Raw genomic sequence first — 19,500 nt, forward strand, 5'->3', positions numbered from 1 at the left:
CTTGCCCAGGTAACCCAATGGAGGACAAGGCAACCACTTCCTGACCACCCAGCTGTGTGTTTTTCAGGACCCCTCAGCTGTGGGAGGAGGGTGAGGTGGGTTGAGCCTTCACCCAGAGGAGCTGTGGGGTGGGGGAAACGAAAGTCAGAAAATATGCATGAGGCTGGGAAAGAGTCCCCTTTCTGTTTGTAGCTGTTTAAGGCCAGAGCTTGTGGCTGCCTGGGAGAGGCCAGGTCAATGCTGACAAGTGGAAGGTACCACTGGAGGAATGGGTCATTAGCAGCTTTTAACAATTAACAGCAGCATCAGTGAGGCCAAGTGACACTCTCTTTGGTCAGTGGTTTGTTGACATGTTTAGAAACAACCCTATGCATCCTTGAAGCCAGAGACCTGCTCTTCTCTGCCGTTCAGCTCTCACCCTAGGCCTGGTGGAGGAGGCTTGAGAGCTCTCCTAAGCTCATGTATAAACTGACAGTGTACCATCTTAAACCAATTCAATTCCCTTCCCTGCGATAAAGGACGCCGGTTCCGAGAAGATAACATCTCACAGTGATGGCTCCCCGAGCTGCAATTGAGCACAAATCCAACCACTCTATTGTACAGCTCAGCCAATTCGTTAAGGAAGGACAAGCGAGCTCATCTATTAACTCCATCATCATAATCAAATATTGGCACAAGGAACTGCTCAGCGGTGCAAAGTCGAGCGAAACCCCCATAAAACAATTACGTGCCCTTCAGGAAAACAACGTGCCAGCCAGTTGAGGGGAACCATTGCATGGGTTGGCCTGTTTTTCTCCTTTGTGAAGGGGATAAAACCCCCATCGACTTTTAAGTTAGGCCCAGCAAAGCCTCAAAGAGATCTTGTCCTTGGGGCTCCCGGGAAAGCTGGGGTCCATCCCCAACAGTCCCTGCTTCCAAGGGTGTTTCTTCTCAGGCATTTGGGACCACACAGCCAGGGCATCCAAGCAAGTCTGTCCTAAGCCTCTGTCAGTTTTCCTGCCCCAGGACAGCTTGCAGATATCCAATGAAGTGAGAAAAAATTTCTAGTGAACACACACTGACATGGACATTCTTCAAGAAATCATCCTACCCAAAACTTCACTCCAAATTTTTCTGACTACAGTTCTGGCAGAGTTTTACTCAGCCCTTCACATTTGTGCCTGTGGTACAGACGCCTCCTCCTGCTATAAACCGACAGCGCTTGTGCTTCCATGCAGGGACAGACAGGGAAGTTCAGTTCAGTTAATCAGACAATTGAATTTCTTGGTGATGAACCTGCCTGAAATTCCCATTTGACCCAATTCACTCAGCTCCAAATGGCCTTAATGTGATTTACCTTATTTCACCTTGGGAGCTCTAGCTACAGCAGAGCAAAACTGCATTATGCCAACTTCAGAAATTATGTTTCCAACACAGAGATCAGTGGAAAATTCTCTTCATTGCCACAGCTTCAAAACATAAATTCTTACCAGTGGAAAGGCTCTGTTCTTCCAGGAAGGCAATCTGCAAAAATCACTGTCAGGCTGATATAACTGAGCAAATCTTATTGATAAAAACCAGCCATCTCCCAGCATTTGAGCTAAATGTCAGAGCTCAGTTTGGTGAGGCTTTTTTTGTAAATTTAGGAGAGAAAAGTGTCCATCTCTGTGTCCTGTCCCAGATCTGGCATTTCCTGTACTGCTTCCAATGGCATCCCCTCTGCTCACACGCTACCTGTGGGAGCACAAAGCCACAAAATCATGAAATGCTAGAATAGTTTGGGTTGGAAAGGACCTGGAGCTCATTTTGTTCTACCCCCTGCCACAGGCAGGGACATCTTCCACTAGACCAGGTTGCTCCAAGCCCCGTCCAACCTGGCCTTGGACACTTCCAGGGATCCAGGGACAGCCACAGCTTCTCTGGGCAACCTGTGCCAGGGCATCACCACCCTTATAGGAAAGAATTTCTTCCCAATATCCCATCTAACCCTGCCCTCTGTCAGTCTGAAGCCATTCTGTTTTGTCCTGTCATTCCATGCCCTTGTCCAAAGTCCTTCTCCAGCTCTCTTGGAGCCCCTTTGGGCACTGGAAAGGGCTCTTTGGTCTCCCTGGAGCCTTCTCTTCCCCAGGCTGAACAACCCCAGCTCTCCCAGACTGTCTCCAGAGCAGAGGTGCTCCAGCCCTCCTGGGAATGTGGGGTTTTGATCCTCCCCATCATGGCACTAGTGGGATTTTAGGTACCTGCTTGGCTGGATGGTGACAGCTCCTTATTCTTCAAAGCCTTCAGAGATGCCAAACCTAAATTCCCATTAAATCCTCCAGCTTAGTAGGTGGGAAGAGCCAGGTGTGAAGTACACAGTCCCTCAGCAGAGCTCCAGGTCAGCAGGGACACGGTGACCCCACAAGCCACAGTGAAGGACGAGGACAAAGCCCCGTGGGGACACATCAGGAATATTGGCAACAGCTCGAAGAAAGACCATAGGAACTAAAGTCACAAACAGAACCGGGTTTTATTACGAAATAACCCTGCCAGTACATAAGGAAGTTCTGTCTGCAAAATACATTTCCTGAGGAAAGTAGATCACAGTATTCGTTTTCACAGAATAACATGTAGCCTGCTATAACTTTCAATGTGACTCTTTATTATTTAAATATTAACAGTATTCCTTCACATAAACAAGTACTCAGTCATCACATAACCAACACACAAACGACAAAATAAATATACAACAAGAGCACAGTTCGTTTTTTTTCCCCGACTTAAATATTAAATAAATAATAAATACAGAATTTTCATTTCCTGTTATCAGTGCCTGAAACAATATGAATTGAAAAAGAAAAGAAAAACTGAAAAAGTCTCTCTTCCCCCCGGTGCCCCTGCCCCTGCAAAAAAACAAACCAAAAAATTATCAAAATGTCTCAGTTATAAAATATCTTTAAAAAAATTCCCATCATTAAAAGAATAAATAACAAAATATATAAAAAATAACTTGGTTGCATCAAAATTACAAGTAGGAGTTGTAGATAGGGGTTTTTCTTTTTTTTTTTTTTTTTGAATATCATTTTTTATGGTCAAGAGTTTTAATTTTTAACTTTTTTTGCTTCTTTTATCTTCATTTCTATGGTGCAGTGTCCAGTTTAAAATAAGTATAAAATTAATAAATAAAAAAGTTAAATAAATAGCAAAAAGTTAACATAAGGTGTTGTAAATATAAATTACATACATCTTGCCAAAATTAAATAATTTACAGGATAATTAAACTAACTACTTTTTTTTTTCTTCTCTTTCTTCCAGTAAGTGCAATTTCTCTACTTTTAAATACTAACTGAATTGCAGTCACAATCAATTTGGACTCTATTTACATGTTAAGAACGTTGTGTTTTTAACACCTCAAATTTTATATTCTTTTTTTTTTCCCTTTCTTTTGTATTTTTGCACTTGGAATGGGTTCTAAAATAAGTGAACTCATGGAGTCTGATCCTGCAAACACTTAAGTATGGGAGCAAACCCACCCAGGCCGACTGCCCTGTGGAACTCAACACGGAACCAACACAATCGAGTCACTCATGGGCTTAGAGGCCGGATCCAGTGGCCACGGTAGCCACTGGGACTTTCCACTGACTTCTCCAAAGCGCAAATTACATCCTAAACATCTGCAGGATTCGGCTCGAAACAACACCACAGTCTTGCCTTTAGTAGGGGCCAACAAAATCCTCCCCAGCTCTGCCCACCCCGCTGCCGGGAGGGATGCGGGATATGGGACGCAGGATGCAAGATGCACCCACACTGGGACCCCTCGGGGGGAGTTCTGCCCCACGGTGCTTGTGAAGTGTTTGGAGAAGGAAGCGAGCTCCGGGTGGGAGCGGAGGTGGGGTGACAGCCGGCCCTGGCGATGGAGCGGGTGCTGCAGAGCAGCGGCGCAAAGACAATCATAGAGTTGTTCTTTAAGTGCACAGTGGGCTGCGTGTACCGAGCTGCTTACAAAATGCTTCTTTGGAAGAATACCCATTACCTGAATACTCTTTTTTTTTTGTTTTCCTTTTTTTGTTTTTCCCTTTCTTTTTTTTTTTTTTTGTTTTGCAGAATGGCGCTTGCGCTGTGATTCCCTGCAAATCCTAGAACACCAAACCAAAAAAAATACTCATTGCTCCGTGGATACCTGTGAGAAATCAACTCCCGATTCGCGGTGTGTAAGCACTTTGCTGGCCATCAATTAACATCTCTCTTTTTGTCGGTTTTTGCCTCTTTTGTTTTGTTTTGTTTCGTTTTGTTCATCGCAATCTCAACCGTTCTCTGGCATTGATGTATGATCTCTGGACTGGCAGTACTGCGCCACTGTAAGGATGATCACAATAATGAAAAGAACCAGAACTGTCATCAAACAGACTTCCAAAAAATCATATACACCGGACCATGACACATTAAAGAGTTCTTCTGTATGAAATATCTGGAATTGGCCTATTCATAATAGCTATTCTCATATTTAAGACAGACAAAGGAATACTGTAGTTGCAAACTCCAAAAGCTTCCCTGAGAACCTTTTTTCCATTGCGCTTTCCACTGGAGATCCAGAACTGCTCTTCAGATTTCTTTCAGAAAATAAAAATAAGCTACTTTATAATACTTCAGAGTTCCCATGCCCAGTGGATATCTGAACACTTCGGGGTTGGGAGGCCCAGCACAGGTTCAGATTTACAGGTAGCTTGCAGCTCCAGCACTTGTAGCAACATAGAACATAACTCATGTGTGAGTAGGTGATCTGGACATACGACCATAGACAACATGAGGGTTTAAGCCAGTCATACACTAGTCTTGGATCAGACAAGACCCTGTTCTTGTAACGTTTTAACCCTTGGATCAACTCTGCAAGAGCATGGCAACTCGTGAAAGTTGCCTGCTCTTCACCTGCTACCAAGCCCCACAGCCTACTGGAGAATTTAACCTTCCATCCTGATCTACCTCGTGGTCCAGGTAGAAAAAACCCCACTTTTCTCAAGAAGGTCGAAAGTTAAGTAAACGAGAACATTGAGTTCGATCAGTTCCATGTCTCAGAAATGGCCTCTTGGTTACATTTTGGTCCTTTTTTTTCCTTTTTTTTTTTTTTCTTTTTTTTTCATTCATTAAACAAGTTTTCTAACTTGTAAACCTGAATACTTGGAGGGAAAGTTCCATCTTACAGTCTGTTTGCTTGCTCATCTCCGTCCCGCGGCACTAAACCTGGATGCCCTTGACGGCTTGCTTGATGCTCTCCAGCAGGTCCTTGTTCTCCGGGTTCTGGTAGCATTCCTGGTTGGTGTACATGTCTGTCAGCGTGTTCACATATGCATCGAAGTTCTGCTCACTAATTGGCTCCTGCAGACAAAAAAAAAAAAAAAAAAACAAACAAATGAAAGGGTTAGTAGAAGCGCAGGAAGAGGCTGAAACAATTCTTTGCAATAAACCATTTGTGTATTGTATTTTATTGTGGATGCCTGAAAGTCTTCAAAGTCAGGTTGGATTGGGCTTGGAGTAACCTGGTCTAGCAGAAGGTGTCCCTGCCCATGGCAGGGGGTTGGAACAAGATGAGCTTTAAGGTCCCTTCCAACCCAAACCATTCTATGATTCTATGTATGTACTGGCAGTCAAAGGTCTCCACTCTAGAACCTTTTTCTGTGCAGTGCTGTACCTGTGGGAATCTCATCATGCAACCCCTGATCCTGCCAGATCTTAACAGGGTCCTTAATTTTATAGATTGGCCTTGTGGAACTATTAACAGCATCAGGTTAAGCACATTCAGGCAGTCTGACAGGCTGGAGGCTGAATTAAGCCATGGAAATGAAGGGCGGGAGAACAAGAGGACTGGTGGAACATCACAGAAAGAACCAAAGGCAAAGTCAGGACAGAAACCTGGCCACCTTGAGCTTACAGCTGCCCACACCAGCACTCTGCTGCAGTACAGCTTCTGCTTTTGAGGGGCATTGTGGAAACCTTGCAAATGTCTAATTTGGAGTAATGGGGGGGAAAGAAAGGGAGAAGGAAGAAAAAGAATAGGAATAAAATGAGCATACGAGTCTTGTGGGCATTATTTAATTGGAGTTGCCTGAAACCTTGAAAAAATATTTGCTGAACAGTTTATTTGACCTTTTTGTGTCAAATACTTGACAAAAAAGCACTCAGCGAGCGGTTTTCTGCCAGTTAGGCAGCTGGGAGAATACTATCCAAAACTGCTCTGCTGGAGGATGGCTTCTCTCCAATGAGCCTGAATTTAAATACAACCCCCAATGAAAAGGATTCCAAAAAAAAAAAAAAAAAAAGGATGGCAGAAAAAAAATAAATCAAAAGCTCATTCCTCTGATCATTGCAATGGTCTTTACGAGTTGTAAGAGGAAAACTTCCTCAATAACATGAGCCCCCCCTCCACACACCTGGTTTTGACAACAGTAATTACATTCCTGGGAATAGAGCGAAGGTAATTAATAGCCTTTTGTGGTTTTACTATTTTAATGCAGTCTTTTCATTTCTCAGTAACTCTACAGTAACATGCTGTGGGCTGTTAGACCTTGTTAAATTAAACAAAATACATTCTCTTTAAGAATGCTATTCTTTGGCTGCCAGCTATTCAAAACCGAATTGAAACTACCTGCATTATAATAGGAGCTCTAAGATCTTTCTGACGTTGAAATCCAATCCCTCCTGATCTCTGCTTGTGCTGTCTTAGCCTAAAAGGCACTGGGTGCCCTTGATAAAGTTTCCTATTTTGTGATAGTGCTCCCAGATGTAATGAGACAGAACAATAGATACAAAGGGAGATCAGCAGAAAATGACAACAAAAGGGAGATATAATGCAAGCTTCAGAGATAAGGGAGAAGTACTGATCTTATAAAGGACACGTAGGTGTATGGAGAGAAATTCTCCCAGTCTTTAATTGTGAATAAGCCTTATTGTGAACTGGGTTTGGCACAGCTCCCTTGATCACACCGGCTGGGGCGAGCGCTGTCAAAGTTCCTTACCATGTGCGGAAGGCGGATATTGGCAAGACTTTGGATTAGAGCCTGGCTCAACCCTGAGAGCTCCAGGAACAGGGCTTCGTTTTGCTCCTCTATGATTTTGTTTTCCTCCTCGATGTTCTTCAGGTTCTTCTCCATGGTGGAGATCTGCAGAGCAAGGAGCACGGCAGGGTTACCAACCCTCACCGGTGGCACCCACCACCACCCAGGAGGGGGCTTGGCCACGTGCCCGTGGGCTTGGGGGCACGTCCAAGCACACAGACCTGTGACTGGAGTTTCACCATGGCCGCTTCCATCTCCGAGTTGGACTCATTCAGCTCGCTGATCTCTTTGTTCAGCTGCTTGATCTCTTCATCATTCTCCAGAACTGCAGGAGGGAAGGTCATGGACAGTCAGCAAATGCTCTTGGGAAAAGCAAAATGTTGGGCTTTCTGCTGAGCCCATCCTGCTGCGTAGACATCACCACTCCCAGCGTCCTCAGGTCCTCACCTTGGCTTTTACATCCTCTAAACAGTATGCACATCTCACCTGCATTTTTTTTTACTTTTTTTTTTTTTTTAAATTAAGGTTTTGATCATCACAGTTCAATGATACTTGAACAGGTCAATATGTAAATGCAAAAGCAAAGGGCAGCTGAGTGGCTGGAGTCCAACACATCCCCACACCCAGCAAGGTTGATTGTCCTGAACAATCAGGTCACCTCTCCAGTCCTGAGTTTGGAAAGATGCCATTTAAAAACCTAATGCATGTCTTAATTAGAAATTACGAGGTTCACAAAAAAAGTAATATTTCCAGAAGAGTGCAGGTATTTATAGGTTCCAAACTATATAAGTACTCAAGTTCAAGGCTCAAACCTTGTCAAATACCACAGAGAGCTCAGTAATAGCACTGGAAAAGCAAAGTGCCATCGCTAACAAAATTCCAGATCCAGAAATATCGCAGTATTAAAAGCCCTGAATAGGTGAAAATTGCTGAATGACTGCAAGGGATTTGTAAAAATTTCAGTGAATATTTGAAAAAAAAAAATATCTCAATTTCAGCATTAATTCTTTTGCCTTCTTTATCATCACTCCCTCAAAGTGTGTGACTCAGGGAGTGGGGCTGGTACCATACCATCCACAGCACCCAGAAAACCCAAGGAATAGGTTTTCATAGCACATGACATCTTTGCAAATCTGTGACCAGATTTCAGCTGTTGAAACCTCCTCAGTCTGCAAAGAAGAAGATCTACAGGCTCAATACCCCAACACACCTGCAAGGCAGAGGAGTGAAAATCCTTACCGTCGCTGGTCTTGAACTTTGCGTTGAGAATTTCATCCCCTGAGAGTTTTCCTTTCTTCCCAGCAAAAGTAGCTCTTGGACACCCTGACAAACTGAAAAACAAGTAAAGATGGGTTTCATAAACTCTCAGTATTTATAGGTGCTTGTGTTCCCAACAAGAGCACGCACCATTTGGTGGAGTTCACGCTGTGAGACAGTTCTTCTAAAAGCTTTTTATGGTACAGGGGAAATTGCTTTATGAATAATGCTACAAAACTCCCCATTTATAAAGTGAGAGCAATTTTCTTTAAGCAAGGATTAAAAAACACATTGTTTCCTAAAAGACAGGGTACACCAGGTGAGGAACGTGAGATGAGTCTTGCTATCTTGGGCATTAAGCCCCCTGTTCGTGGTGCTCGAGTGCTTTTCTAACATGCTAATGGAGATTTAGATTAGATACCTACAGGGAGGCAGGTGAGTCCACAGCAATGCTGTCACACCCACACTGATTTCCAGTTCTGATTTACCTTCTGTGAGTGAGGAAGCTCCCGTTGGCATGGCCAGAACCATCACAGCCTGGGGTAGGGCAGGTTGGGCCTTCATTCTTCAACGACTTCCAGGAAAACGAGGAGCCATTGAGTGATCCTTCCTTCTGCCTGCGGGCTGCGAGAGGGCACCCTGACGCACTCCGGTGAGAGGCGTATTTGCCACTGATGTGCCCGAGCCCAACACAGCCAGGAACAGGACACCTGGGCACAGGGAATCACCAGAAATTACAGCCTGGCCATAGAGAGGAAGGAGTGGAAGGAACGGATGAAGATGTGAGGAAATTAGGGATGAGCAGGAACGGGGAAGCCTTGGAAGAGAAAATTTGCATTTGGGTCTCGTCTCAGGTTTATGGGGTAGATATTTAGTTGATGGAAATGGCAGATGGGAAATTAAGAGCTATGACTGCTCCTTCAAAAGAGCCAAAGAGAACCAAGGAGAATTCTGCAGAAGGAAGGACTGTGGAGGTCACATTGCACGCAGCAAAAGCAGGTCCCAGTGGAGTCAAAAACCATTTGTTTGGTGCCTCATTGAGGGCAAAGATGGCAGTTTAGGCTGCAAGACATGGGATCCTGAGATACCACAAGGCTGACACTCTCACACTGAATCATCACACAGGCTGACACTCTCACACTGAACCATCACACATGTACAGCCAGCTCTGCACAGTGGCACTGCTGAGGAATGCAGGCTCATCAGCTTTATCATCCTACACTAGCACAATCAACACAGTCTAGGAGCACTGTCTGTGCCCATGGGGACACAACCCTTCCCCGTGAGCCAGTCCCTGAGCCGGGAGCTGCTCAGGCTGTGACCTGTGCACGAAGAGCTGTAAACCTGCTCCTGCCAGGAGGGTGTCTGAGGAGCTTCTGAGCTGTACCCCAGCAGACAGGACAAATCACTAGGCCATCACTCAGCCTGGCATGACCTCACTTGCCTCCTCCTCCTCCTCCTCCTCCTCCTCCTCCTCCTGGTTCACATCCTGCCTCTGTGGAAAGATCAACCCACGCTCACAGGGGGATAAAGTGGGAATTACCATCAAGGAGGCACATGAGCCCTCCCGCCCCCACACTTCTGCTGCTGTTTATGGAAGGCTGAAACCCGTGGGAGCTGTGAGGAGCGTTGTGGAAGCACCAACACAACTTGTGCTGTTGGCAAGCAGGCGAGTGGCCCTCCAAAAGGCACCTCTTTCCTCCCTCCTCACAGCTCCCCCCACCCTAATGGCATTCTCACTAAATCCAGCTCGCCCACAAGTCCAGTGTTAGCTATCAGGGTTTCTGCTGTGGTTTGCATTTGTTTAAAAATGCTCGCCAATTATAAATACAGTTAAAAGTTTATTACTCAGGGGAGGTTGCTCTAAAATAAGGGAGGTGGAAGTAGGTAAGAAATGCCAAAAATAACCCCCCACGTCCTCAGTATGGAAGCAATTAGGGACTTTGAGGCTCCCCAGCAAAAATATCCACCGAGCTGCTCCTGAAAATCGCAAGCTGCGTTTCACTACAGAAATTATTACCCTGATTGTTTACATTCTGCACAAAAGGGAGATGACAGCAGAAGGGAGGGGGGCTCTACACCCAGCCTTTCCCCAAGATAATTTGAAAAATGCTGATCTCGATTTTAATCAGCTGCAAATGCAGCACAATTCACTTATAATATCCCTGCCAGCAGGATCCTCAGTAAATTCATAACATCATTGCTTTTATATGATCACGAGCAAATTACTGAATCCTCAGGAGGAAAAGGAGAAGGGGGGGGAGGAAGGAGAAAGAGAGGAAGAGACAAACCCCAGGATTTAGTATGCAGCCATTATGGCCCAATCGTTACATATTTTACGCCGTTAATTTAAGTTTTATTACATTCTCATTGTTAAAAAATAAACCAGAGCCTTATTGTGCAAACCAGCTGTCTTGGACATTTTTTAAAAATTATTTTTTGTTAATTGTTATTATTTAATGGAAGCACCAGCAGCATTTGATCAATTAGACACCTGTGGATGCTTCCGTTCTACACCAGGGCTCGGTGAAGGTTGAGGTGATCTGTTCAATCACGTCTGCAGCAAATTACTTGAAGGATGAACAGCAAAAACAACAGGGACTAAATGACTTTCTCCTTGGTGGTGATGTGCAAAGCTCGGCCGGGTTCCAAGTGGCGCTCGGTGCAGACGGAGGATGGATTTAGAGCCAAAGCTCCTTAATGCAAACCAGCACTGAGCACACCTTGCTGTGGGCGGTGGAACACCCTTCCCATGGGATGGGGGAAGGTGGCAACGATGGATTGTTGTACCATGTTGCTTTGCACATCTCAGAGGAGCTTCTGTTCCTCCTGGGTGTGCTGCAGAAGTCGGGGTTACTGCCTGTGCTGTGGGATATTTAGGGAATGCCTTCACCTCCTGCTCTGCAGAGACCCTCAGATCCCACCCAGCACTGCCTGCCCCAGTGCCCACAGTCCCACCAAGACCAGTCTGGGGGTGGACAGTATCAGCTTTCCAGGAGTCAGGAAATCCAGTTCTGGTGATGCTCCAACCCCATTTGAAGCTTGGAGCCCAGAGAATCTATGGATGTCCCACCCCTGGAAGTGTCCAAGACCAGGTTGGACGGGGCTTTGAGCAACCTGATCTAGTGGAAGGTGTCCCTGTTCATGGCAGGGGGTTGGATGAGATGGGCTTTAAGGTCCCCTCCAACCCAACCTATCCTAGGATTCTGTGATTTCTTGCCAGTTTAGCTTCCCAGCATTTTCATCTTTAATGTGAACTGGGAGAGAACCCAACCCCTGATGAGGATGCTGGTAGAACCATCATTCTACTGTGGGTGTCCTGACAGCTCATCCCATGTTCCAACACAAGCCCCAGCTGCACCATAAAAACACAGCCACATAAAAGCCCCTTTTCTCCTTGGACTGGAAAGTTATTTTTTTGCAGAGAAAATGCACCGGCGAAACCACTTGGCGTATTCCTGCCTGGTCCTGTCCTGAATGGGAAAGGCATAAATGAGCAAAACCACGGCTTCCCCAGCCCCACAGGGCACGTATTCCTGAGGAAAACATGGATAGGGATGACCTCCCACACACCCCTCCAACCACAGTGAAAGCAAAGGTACAACAGCCAGCAGTTGCACAACAACAATTTGCTGCTCGTCATTTCCTTCCCCGTTTCTCTGGTTAATGGCCCAGCATTGCAATGCCACCAGCAACTCAGTGTATTTCAGCCAAAAGAGGATTTTTCCCACAGATTCTCAAGTAGGTTGCTTAATTTTTAATAAACTCTGCTAACTCCTGCTAATTATCACACGGCTCATTTAACTGGGAGGCTTTCCTTCCTGTAGACTGAGGAGGAAGAACAGAGCAGATGGCTCAAATATCATCTTTTTCTGAAAGGTCCTTATGCCCCAGCAGGCACATCCCAGCTTCCTGCAGCCCCCACGGGGTTCTTCCACACTCACTGGGTCCTGCTCCAGCTCAGCCTCTGCTCCAGGACAAAACCTGGGTACACAGAGCTATTCACCCCTGATCCCCTGCAAGGGCAAAACCAGCCCTGGGGCTAAAAAAAGTAAAAATAAATCCATTTGGAGACAATCGGATGATCCAAAGGGGTTTGGGTGGATATACCAGCGCTCATGGGCAACTGGAATCTCTTGGAGGGAGTTGATAATTTTTCCCATGTTTCTTTCTACCCCCTTTCACCTGCACTTGCTGGGTGAGTGGACAGGCTCCAGAAAGGCTAGAGATGCTCTGGGTTAACAAAAAACAAGATCCTGGAGTCAGTGCTGCCTTTGATGTCCTATAGCTGTATAAAGGGTTGAAACACTGACCTCAAACACCACATCAGGCCATGGACACTTAGCCTATGATGCTTGGACTTCTTAAAAGTCAGGCCCAATGGATTTCACAGCTCATGAAAATTCCTGAGGTGGACTAAGGGATTTCAGATCTCTATTCCCTGAAGGAATAAACCTCCTGGGACATTTTGAAAACTTCAGCCTGAGGCAGCGGAGAAAGGTTTTATTCAGTTCACTTTGAATATTCTGCCCTGGCAAAGACTCTACAAAACATGTTTTATTCAAGGTTACTGGATCCTGACTGGACTAATTGCTGGATAGCTTCTATTTCTACTGTGTTCCTGGGAGTTAAGCAAGCCCCTCAGCCCTCATCTGCCCCTTGCTGCCCAAAAACCTGCAACATTTGGCTTGACTGTGGGGTTTTACCCTCATTTACAACACTGGTGGGTTTTCTTAGGAATTATATGAAGCACAGGTAGCAGAGAAACTGTTTGTGCCCTACCAGCCTACCTTCACATCTGCAGAAACAAACAAGATAACATACACCATTACCTCCCCAGCACCCAATTTTTCAATCAAATTACAAAATTGCAACACCAAAAAACCAACAGAAAAGCTTTGTAGATGATGCTCAAAGCAGAGTGAGCCAGGAGGGATGTGGGAGGGATGTTGCTCCCCCACATAAATCTGTGTGAGGCAAAGGGGATACAGTGAAAAGCTCTACTCAGGAGTTATCCCCAGACTTACTTCATCAGCTCTGGGTCTTCTTTATCATCCTTTGTCGGGGTGATCTTGATCCCACTTTTCTTGGCACGAGGGCAGCCTGACAGACTGTGGTTAAAAAGAGAAAAAAGGCCTGTCTCACTGGCAGAATCCCTGCCTTTGCTATTCCCCCACTTCAGTCATCTTTCCCTTGAATTTGGCACAGTGTTTTTTGATCTCTCTCGTTTTGCAGCTTCACACCACGAGGAGAAGTCAGAAGAAAAAAAATAATAAAAAATTGAGGGAGATGGACAGTAATTAATGGTGTCTAGATAAGAAGATATCTGCTAACAGCCTGCAATGTTTAATGGAATTGTTGAAACAGAAGGCTCAGATCTCTGCTATTAATGTTCTAAAGTGATAATAGAAATCATAAATAGGTAGCAATATTAACAGGAACATTGCATCAGCTAAAATCTGACCCTTTGTCTTTTATTCTGTTGAAAGGAGCTTCTAATCAGATGCTGGAAACATCAGAAAAAAAAAAAGAGAGAGAAGTCAGATTAAAGAGATGAAAATAGGCTTCAGTTGTCAGTAACATTAATGTTTTATTCAGAACTTTACAACTCTGCCCACTGCAGGGGAAAAAAAAAAAAAAAGGCAACACAGAAAGAGGCTACAGAGAAAATAATTTAAGGGAGATCTTACCTTCTATGCGATGCATAATTTCCTGTTATGTGACCAGAGCCATCACAACCAGGAGTAGGGCACCTGCGGAGGCAAGGGAGGCTCGGATTAGCCCGGGGGTGCGAGCAGGGGGTCGACACTCTGTGACAGCTCATTTCAAAGAGAAATCTAGGGACTGTCAACACAGAAGCAGGTTTTTCCTTCCTGCCCCTTCTCCCTCTGTAAGAACAAGGTCTGGTCTGTAATATCCACAGCACCAAATTCAGCGCATCACTGCGTGATGTGGCGTTGGAGAGGAACATTGGAGGCGAGATGTTGGGATGTTGGGAGGGATGTTGGGAGCACAGTGAGTGGTTGCTCTCCAGGAGGGACACAGGTCCCAGCCTCTGTCCCCACCCTCAGGAAGGGGACAGCTCAGGAGCTGATAATGAGCTAAAAAACCCCTCCAGGACAGCGTCTGTCATCTTGAGGAAGCTGTAAGGAGACAGCAGGTGCCATCCAGGGCCAGCAGGATGGATGCAAGCATAGGCAAGGAACAAGAAAAATAGCCTGGACAGGGGGCCCAGCAGGGCCACCACCAAGAGGAAGGTCTCAGTTCAGGTCTGAGTGACTTGGGGATGGGGGGTGGCTAATCTCAGTGGGGGCAAATGGACAGCCCATTGCAGGAGGGTACTCGAAGTGCAATACCAGCCAATGCTTCCGATGGAAAATGATGAAGGAACAGGAGGAAAAAGGTTAGGTTAACCCTGTGTTCTCTTCTTCATCACTGTAGGCAGGACACAGGGGGTGTTGCAGGGTGACAGCACCTGCTGGACCTCGGGCTGGGGGTCACCAGGTCACCACACACAGTGCACCAGCAGCTTTTGGTGCTTCGGTGCAGAATCTGCCCCTCAGTCCTCAGGCATCGCCGTTACAAAGGGACCTTTGAAGATGCACCCGCGGTCTGAGTTTGAAGGTGAGCACCCAGCACTCTGGGATGGCACTGAGAGCAAAGCCTGGAGAATGGTCCTGTGACCACCCAAACCTGCACAAAGGCTGGCGGGGGCTGCGAGCCCGCCGAGCGGCAGCGAAGATAATGGCACGAGTTAAGCACCGCATCGTTAGGGGCTCAGAGCAAGAGCGGTGAGGGGACATGAAGTACCACGAGCACAAAGATCCGTTCCGAATGCCGTAGGTGACGCGGCGGACATAAAAGTTGTCATGGGGACAAGGAAGAGAGGCGAGGAGTGTTCGCAGAGGATGTGCACGCCAGCCTGCCAATTAGCCAGGGCTTTTTCAGTCAAGTGATTAGGAGCGGGGAAGGGGTGGGAGGGGGAGGAAATCCGCGGTGCTGCCGCAGGACGAGGGGGAGATGCTCAGCTGCTCCTTCTGCCCAGAGCTCAGGGCACATCCATGAGCTTGCAGAGTGCCCATTCTCCTCGGGGAAGGGTTTTGCTCTATCCTACCTTTCTCAATCCCTATTTTCAAAGCCACCAGTCCCTGGTTTGGATCACTGGCAGGTATCTGCCCCAGAGCAGGGACTGATGTGTGTCCAGGACATGCCAGTGGTGTATGGGCAGCCCCTGAGGTCAGTACCCTTGAAAAAGGCAATATACTTTCCCAAAGGTTGCCCAGGGTGGTGGTGGATGCCCCGTCCCTGGAAGTGTCCAAGGCCAGGTTGGACAGGGCTCTGAGCTCTGATTTAGCTGAAGATGTCCCTGCTCACTGCTGGGGTTTGGACTAGATGGCCTTTAAACGTCCCTTCCACCCCAAACTGTTCTGTGGTTCTGTGCTGGTGCCTGGCCTGGGCAATGGTATAGTTGGGGTGCTCTGGCAATGATTTCCACAATTGTCTTCTGTTTGGCAGCTTGGAAAACAGCCTTTCAAAAAGCCCTCTTTTTTTGACCAGAAAATATCAAAATTCTCCTCTTTGCAAGAGCTCAGTTTGGCATTTGCAGGTCACCGAATAGTCTCTGTTGGCAAAAAAAAATTGTTACTTCACCTCAAATTGGGAGTACAGGGACACATCCTGATCCCAGAAGGGTGTCAGGGACACTAAGTCAGGACCAAGGCTCAGCCTGTTCAGATGCAGAAAAACATAAATGCACAGAGATCCAGAGCAGTAAGAGCAGGGATACATCCAGCAGAACCTCAACAAGGATGCAAATGCTTCGACTCATTTAGAAATTATAGGTTTGGGAGATGACTGTGACATTTCCCTGCTATACACTCTTAAAGTAGAAAGCAAAACTATTTCTTTGTTGTTCTAGCTTCAGGGTGGGAGGAAATTATGAAAACACTAACACCAAACTCTTTCTACCTTTCAGGACTTTCAAAGAGAGGAGAGAAGTAATTTGATTTTTATTTTTAATTATCTGGAGACAAATCATACCAACAGAGACCTTTTATTGCATGTTCCAGCCTGGAGCTGGTTTTTTTATATCAGGGATATTAACCCCTGAAATAGAATTTATAATAGAAACACTGACATGGTCTTATCTGGAGCTGTGGAAAGCTATGACTGTACAATCTATAATATCTCCAAATCCTCTTCTCTTCCTCCCTCCTCTGCTCCCATCCTCACCAAGACATAGAAAAAAAAAAGAGTATTTGAGAAAAAATATTAACAAGCACTTTTTTTTCCCCCCTGGAAGTCTGTTTTATACAGTATTTTGATAAAAAGCACTGACATTGGATGCCTGAGGGGAGCAGGGGATCCTGCACAGCAAAGCTGGGTGCAGTGTTTGATCTCAGGTACAACCCTGTTTGATTTTTGTCTAGTCCTTACTGGAAATGGGCGCTGCTCCCGAGAGCTTTTAATATCTTCAACACTAATTTTCTGATCACTTGGCTACTCTTTAAGGCTGTTGGAGAAACACCAGTTCAGCAAGATTCTTTGAAGAGGTTCTTTCAAAATATATAGTCTATAATGCATGATTAAGTGTACTTACCACTAACCATGCTGGTCCTTTCCATCCACCAGCATATTCTATTAATATCAACTAATCCTGCCACTTTTCTCATCTCTGTGATAAGGAGCAGGCATTTAACAAACACTTTTCCTGGTACCAGCACCCACGTTGGTTGTGGGGCACAGAGCAGTCCCAGAGCCATGCGTCCCTCCAGTCCATCACAGAGGGATTTGGGACTTTATCAGTCATCTTTGTGACCAAAGAGGCTCCCCCTGACTCACCCATGGCTTCAAAAATCCTTGATTAAGTTCAGGACACAGCACATTTGTGGGTTTTTTCATGGTGAGCCTGTGCAATGGGAAGCTCTCCATTTTACTCTCAGTGGGGGCTCTCCAGTTATAGTTGTGAATATCTCGGTGTCTGAATGATCCAAAAACTGGATTCAGCAAAGCAGAGAGCTCAGAGGAGACAAAGGTAGGCTGGATCCATGGAAGAAATGTTAAAAAAATTCTCAGTGAACTCTCCCCCAAAGAGGGAGTTGTGTGGGGGAGGCTTCAGGTCCCCCCAATGTCTTCATCTGTTTTAAATACAATTTCACCCTTCTTTAGGGAAAGCAACCTAAGAGAGCATTTGGGAAACCCTCCTGTGAAGAATAAGCTCCTACTGAAAATGAAGAGTTTGGGGAAGACACAGCAAAGGTGAAAACAAGATTCAGAGGAAGATATTTGACTGAAAATGTCAAAACCAGGTTCCTCTCTTCAGAAGCAGCAATGGAAACAGGGAAATTCAGATGCCTGTGAGCCCTTTGCCACTGGTTCAGGATCTGGCCTCACCAAACATTTGCACACTCCCTCCTTCATTCTCTCACAAATCATGGGAATGAATAGGATCCTCTCTCACTACATCCAGAACAGCCACTAAAATTTAGCCTAAAAATAGCATCCCAGGTTCTCCAAAAGAGTTGGCTTTGCTATGTCCTGGTGGTGTGTTCCCAAAAATAAAGCATGAGCCTTTCTCCAGGTTTTGGATTGTTTGAGATGTACAAAAATGTTAAGTGAAAAGGGTTATGGCCCAAACTAGGGAACAAGAGCTTGAGAAAAGAAAATAGCATGTCTACAGTGCCCAGAGGAAACCTGCCAGGCATTCAGGTTATTTCCAATCACTGCCATGAGCCCCTCTCCCCAAAATAAGCCTTCCTTCATGCCATTGCCTCTTCAACGTGACAGCTGGAAGCTGGACTCCACCAGAGCTCCTTGCAGGCAGGTTTTGATCAGCTCTTTGAAAGGAGAAGGGAAGGGATGGAAAAGCAAAAGCAGAGCAAGAGGAGTGGGGGCAGGAAGGGAGAAGAGAGAAAAAAGGGTGGAAATAAAGAAAAAAAAAAAGGAGTTCCAAGTTGAGCGCAAACATACTTGAGGTCAGCAGAGTGGGCAGCCATGAGGTTTCTGAGGCTCTTGTCAGCAAGAGGACAACCAGAAAGGCTGAAAGAGAAGAGATGGAATATCTGGATAAGCAAAAAAAAAAAAAAAAAAAAAAAAGGAAAAAGGAAAAAGAAAAAAGGGCTGGGGCGTGGGGAGGGAGGGAGAGGGGCAATAGAAGGGGGGAGGAAACAGAATCAAACTATCCACATGGTCAAAAAATATACTAAAAGAAACAAAAAAAGTTGTCTTTAAAGTTCAAACCATGAAGAAAAGATCAACCCACCTGCGGTGAGAGGCATAGTTTCCCGTTATGTGTCCGCTGCCGTCACAGCCTGGGGTTGGGCAACTGGGCAACAACAACAACAACAACAACAGGGATCATAAACTTGGGAAAGGAATGGATTCCCCAAGAGCCACAGACTGGCAAAGCCAGCCCAGCCCCCTCAGGGTCTATCAGGTGGGTCTCAGCCCAGCCCCACTGCCAGACCCCTTACACCGGCTCCGTCCATCGGATCTCGGTGTGTGTTTGTACATTTGCATGGATGTAAACCAGACATTTCCCTTTCAGCTCCCTTTCCTCCCTTCTTTGTTCCCAAAAAGCCTAAGGATCCTTTAAAAAAAAATTTTAGGAATTGCATAAGTTTGTGGCAAATGCAAAGGAAGTGTTTAAAATCCTTAGTTGCTTGGAGTGCTTGGTGGCAGCTGGGGACTGACAACAGCCTGCTGGGTGGCATGACCTGACAGGTATGAACATCGCTGGAGGGTGCTGCCAGGTTGAATGATTCCTGCAATACTGAAACTCTGGCTGCAGGAATCATCTTGTTCAGTTTTCAGAGCTGAATAAGGTGCTTCAGATTTCAGGTTTCTGAAATGATTTGGTTTTTTTCCTCCCAGCCCTTTCTAGCTGCGAAGAAAAGCTTGAAAACACTTTTCACTGCAGAGAGGGAATGAAAATAGCCTCTGACTGTGTGTCTGGAGGCTCCTAAACAGAGGGTAGGAAGGAGCTGCTGCGTCCCACCCACTGCCTTCAGTGGATGTACTTCCCATCCATCCCTCTTCACTGCCTCCTCTGTGAGTTGTACTTTCATGGGCAATAGAAAAAGGTGCTCTCCCTTCTCCATGTCCAGGGAATAAAATCCAGTTTGTGCATGAGCAGCAAGGCTCTGGCACAGTCATGCCCTCCTGCCCCAAGTCAAGGGTATATGAGAAAGCAGGGATGTCCTGGGGCACTGCAGGGATACCTTGGGACAGCCTGGCC

The 19,500-nt window shown here is 45.9% G+C and overlaps 1 protein-coding gene across 5 annotated transcripts in view; it reads right to left on the reverse strand.

Annotated features, from left to right (window-relative positions):
• Window positions 1–2,469: 2,469 nt before the first annotated feature.
• The window catches only part of MYT1 (myelin transcription factor 1), a 66,411-nt gene continuing 49,380 nt past the window's right edge, over window positions 2,470–19,500 (reverse strand). For 4 of the 5 annotated variants that reach the window (XM_032704609.1, XM_032704607.1, XM_032704611.1 and 1 more), the window contains exons 15-23: window positions 18,526–18,588; window positions 18,234–18,302; window positions 13,955–14,017; window positions 13,292–13,375; window positions 8,753–8,974; window positions 8,247–8,338; window positions 7,229–7,332; window positions 6,969–7,112; window positions 2,470–5,331 (exon numbers count right to left, since the gene is read on the reverse strand). In XM_032704609.1, coding sequence (XP_032560500.1) covers window positions 5,191–5,331; window positions 6,969–7,112; window positions 7,229–7,332; window positions 8,247–8,338; window positions 8,753–8,974; window positions 13,292–13,375; window positions 13,955–14,017; window positions 18,234–18,302; window positions 18,526–18,588 — 982 coding nt within the window. In that variant the 3' untranslated portion in view covers window positions 2,470–5,190. The remainder of the gene's footprint in view (window positions 5,332–6,968; window positions 7,113–7,228; window positions 7,333–8,246; window positions 8,339–8,752; window positions 8,975–13,291; window positions 13,376–13,954; window positions 14,018–18,233; window positions 18,303–18,525; window positions 18,589–19,500) is intronic. The other variant, XM_032704608.1, reaches the window with a different exon arrangement.

The sequence above is a fragment of the Chiroxiphia lanceolata genome, chromosome 17 (genome assembly GCF_009829145.1).
Source record: "Chiroxiphia lanceolata isolate bChiLan1 chromosome 17, bChiLan1.pri, whole genome shotgun sequence".
In the NCBI taxonomy this organism is placed as follows: domain Eukaryota; kingdom Metazoa; phylum Chordata; class Aves; order Passeriformes; family Pipridae; genus Chiroxiphia; species Chiroxiphia lanceolata.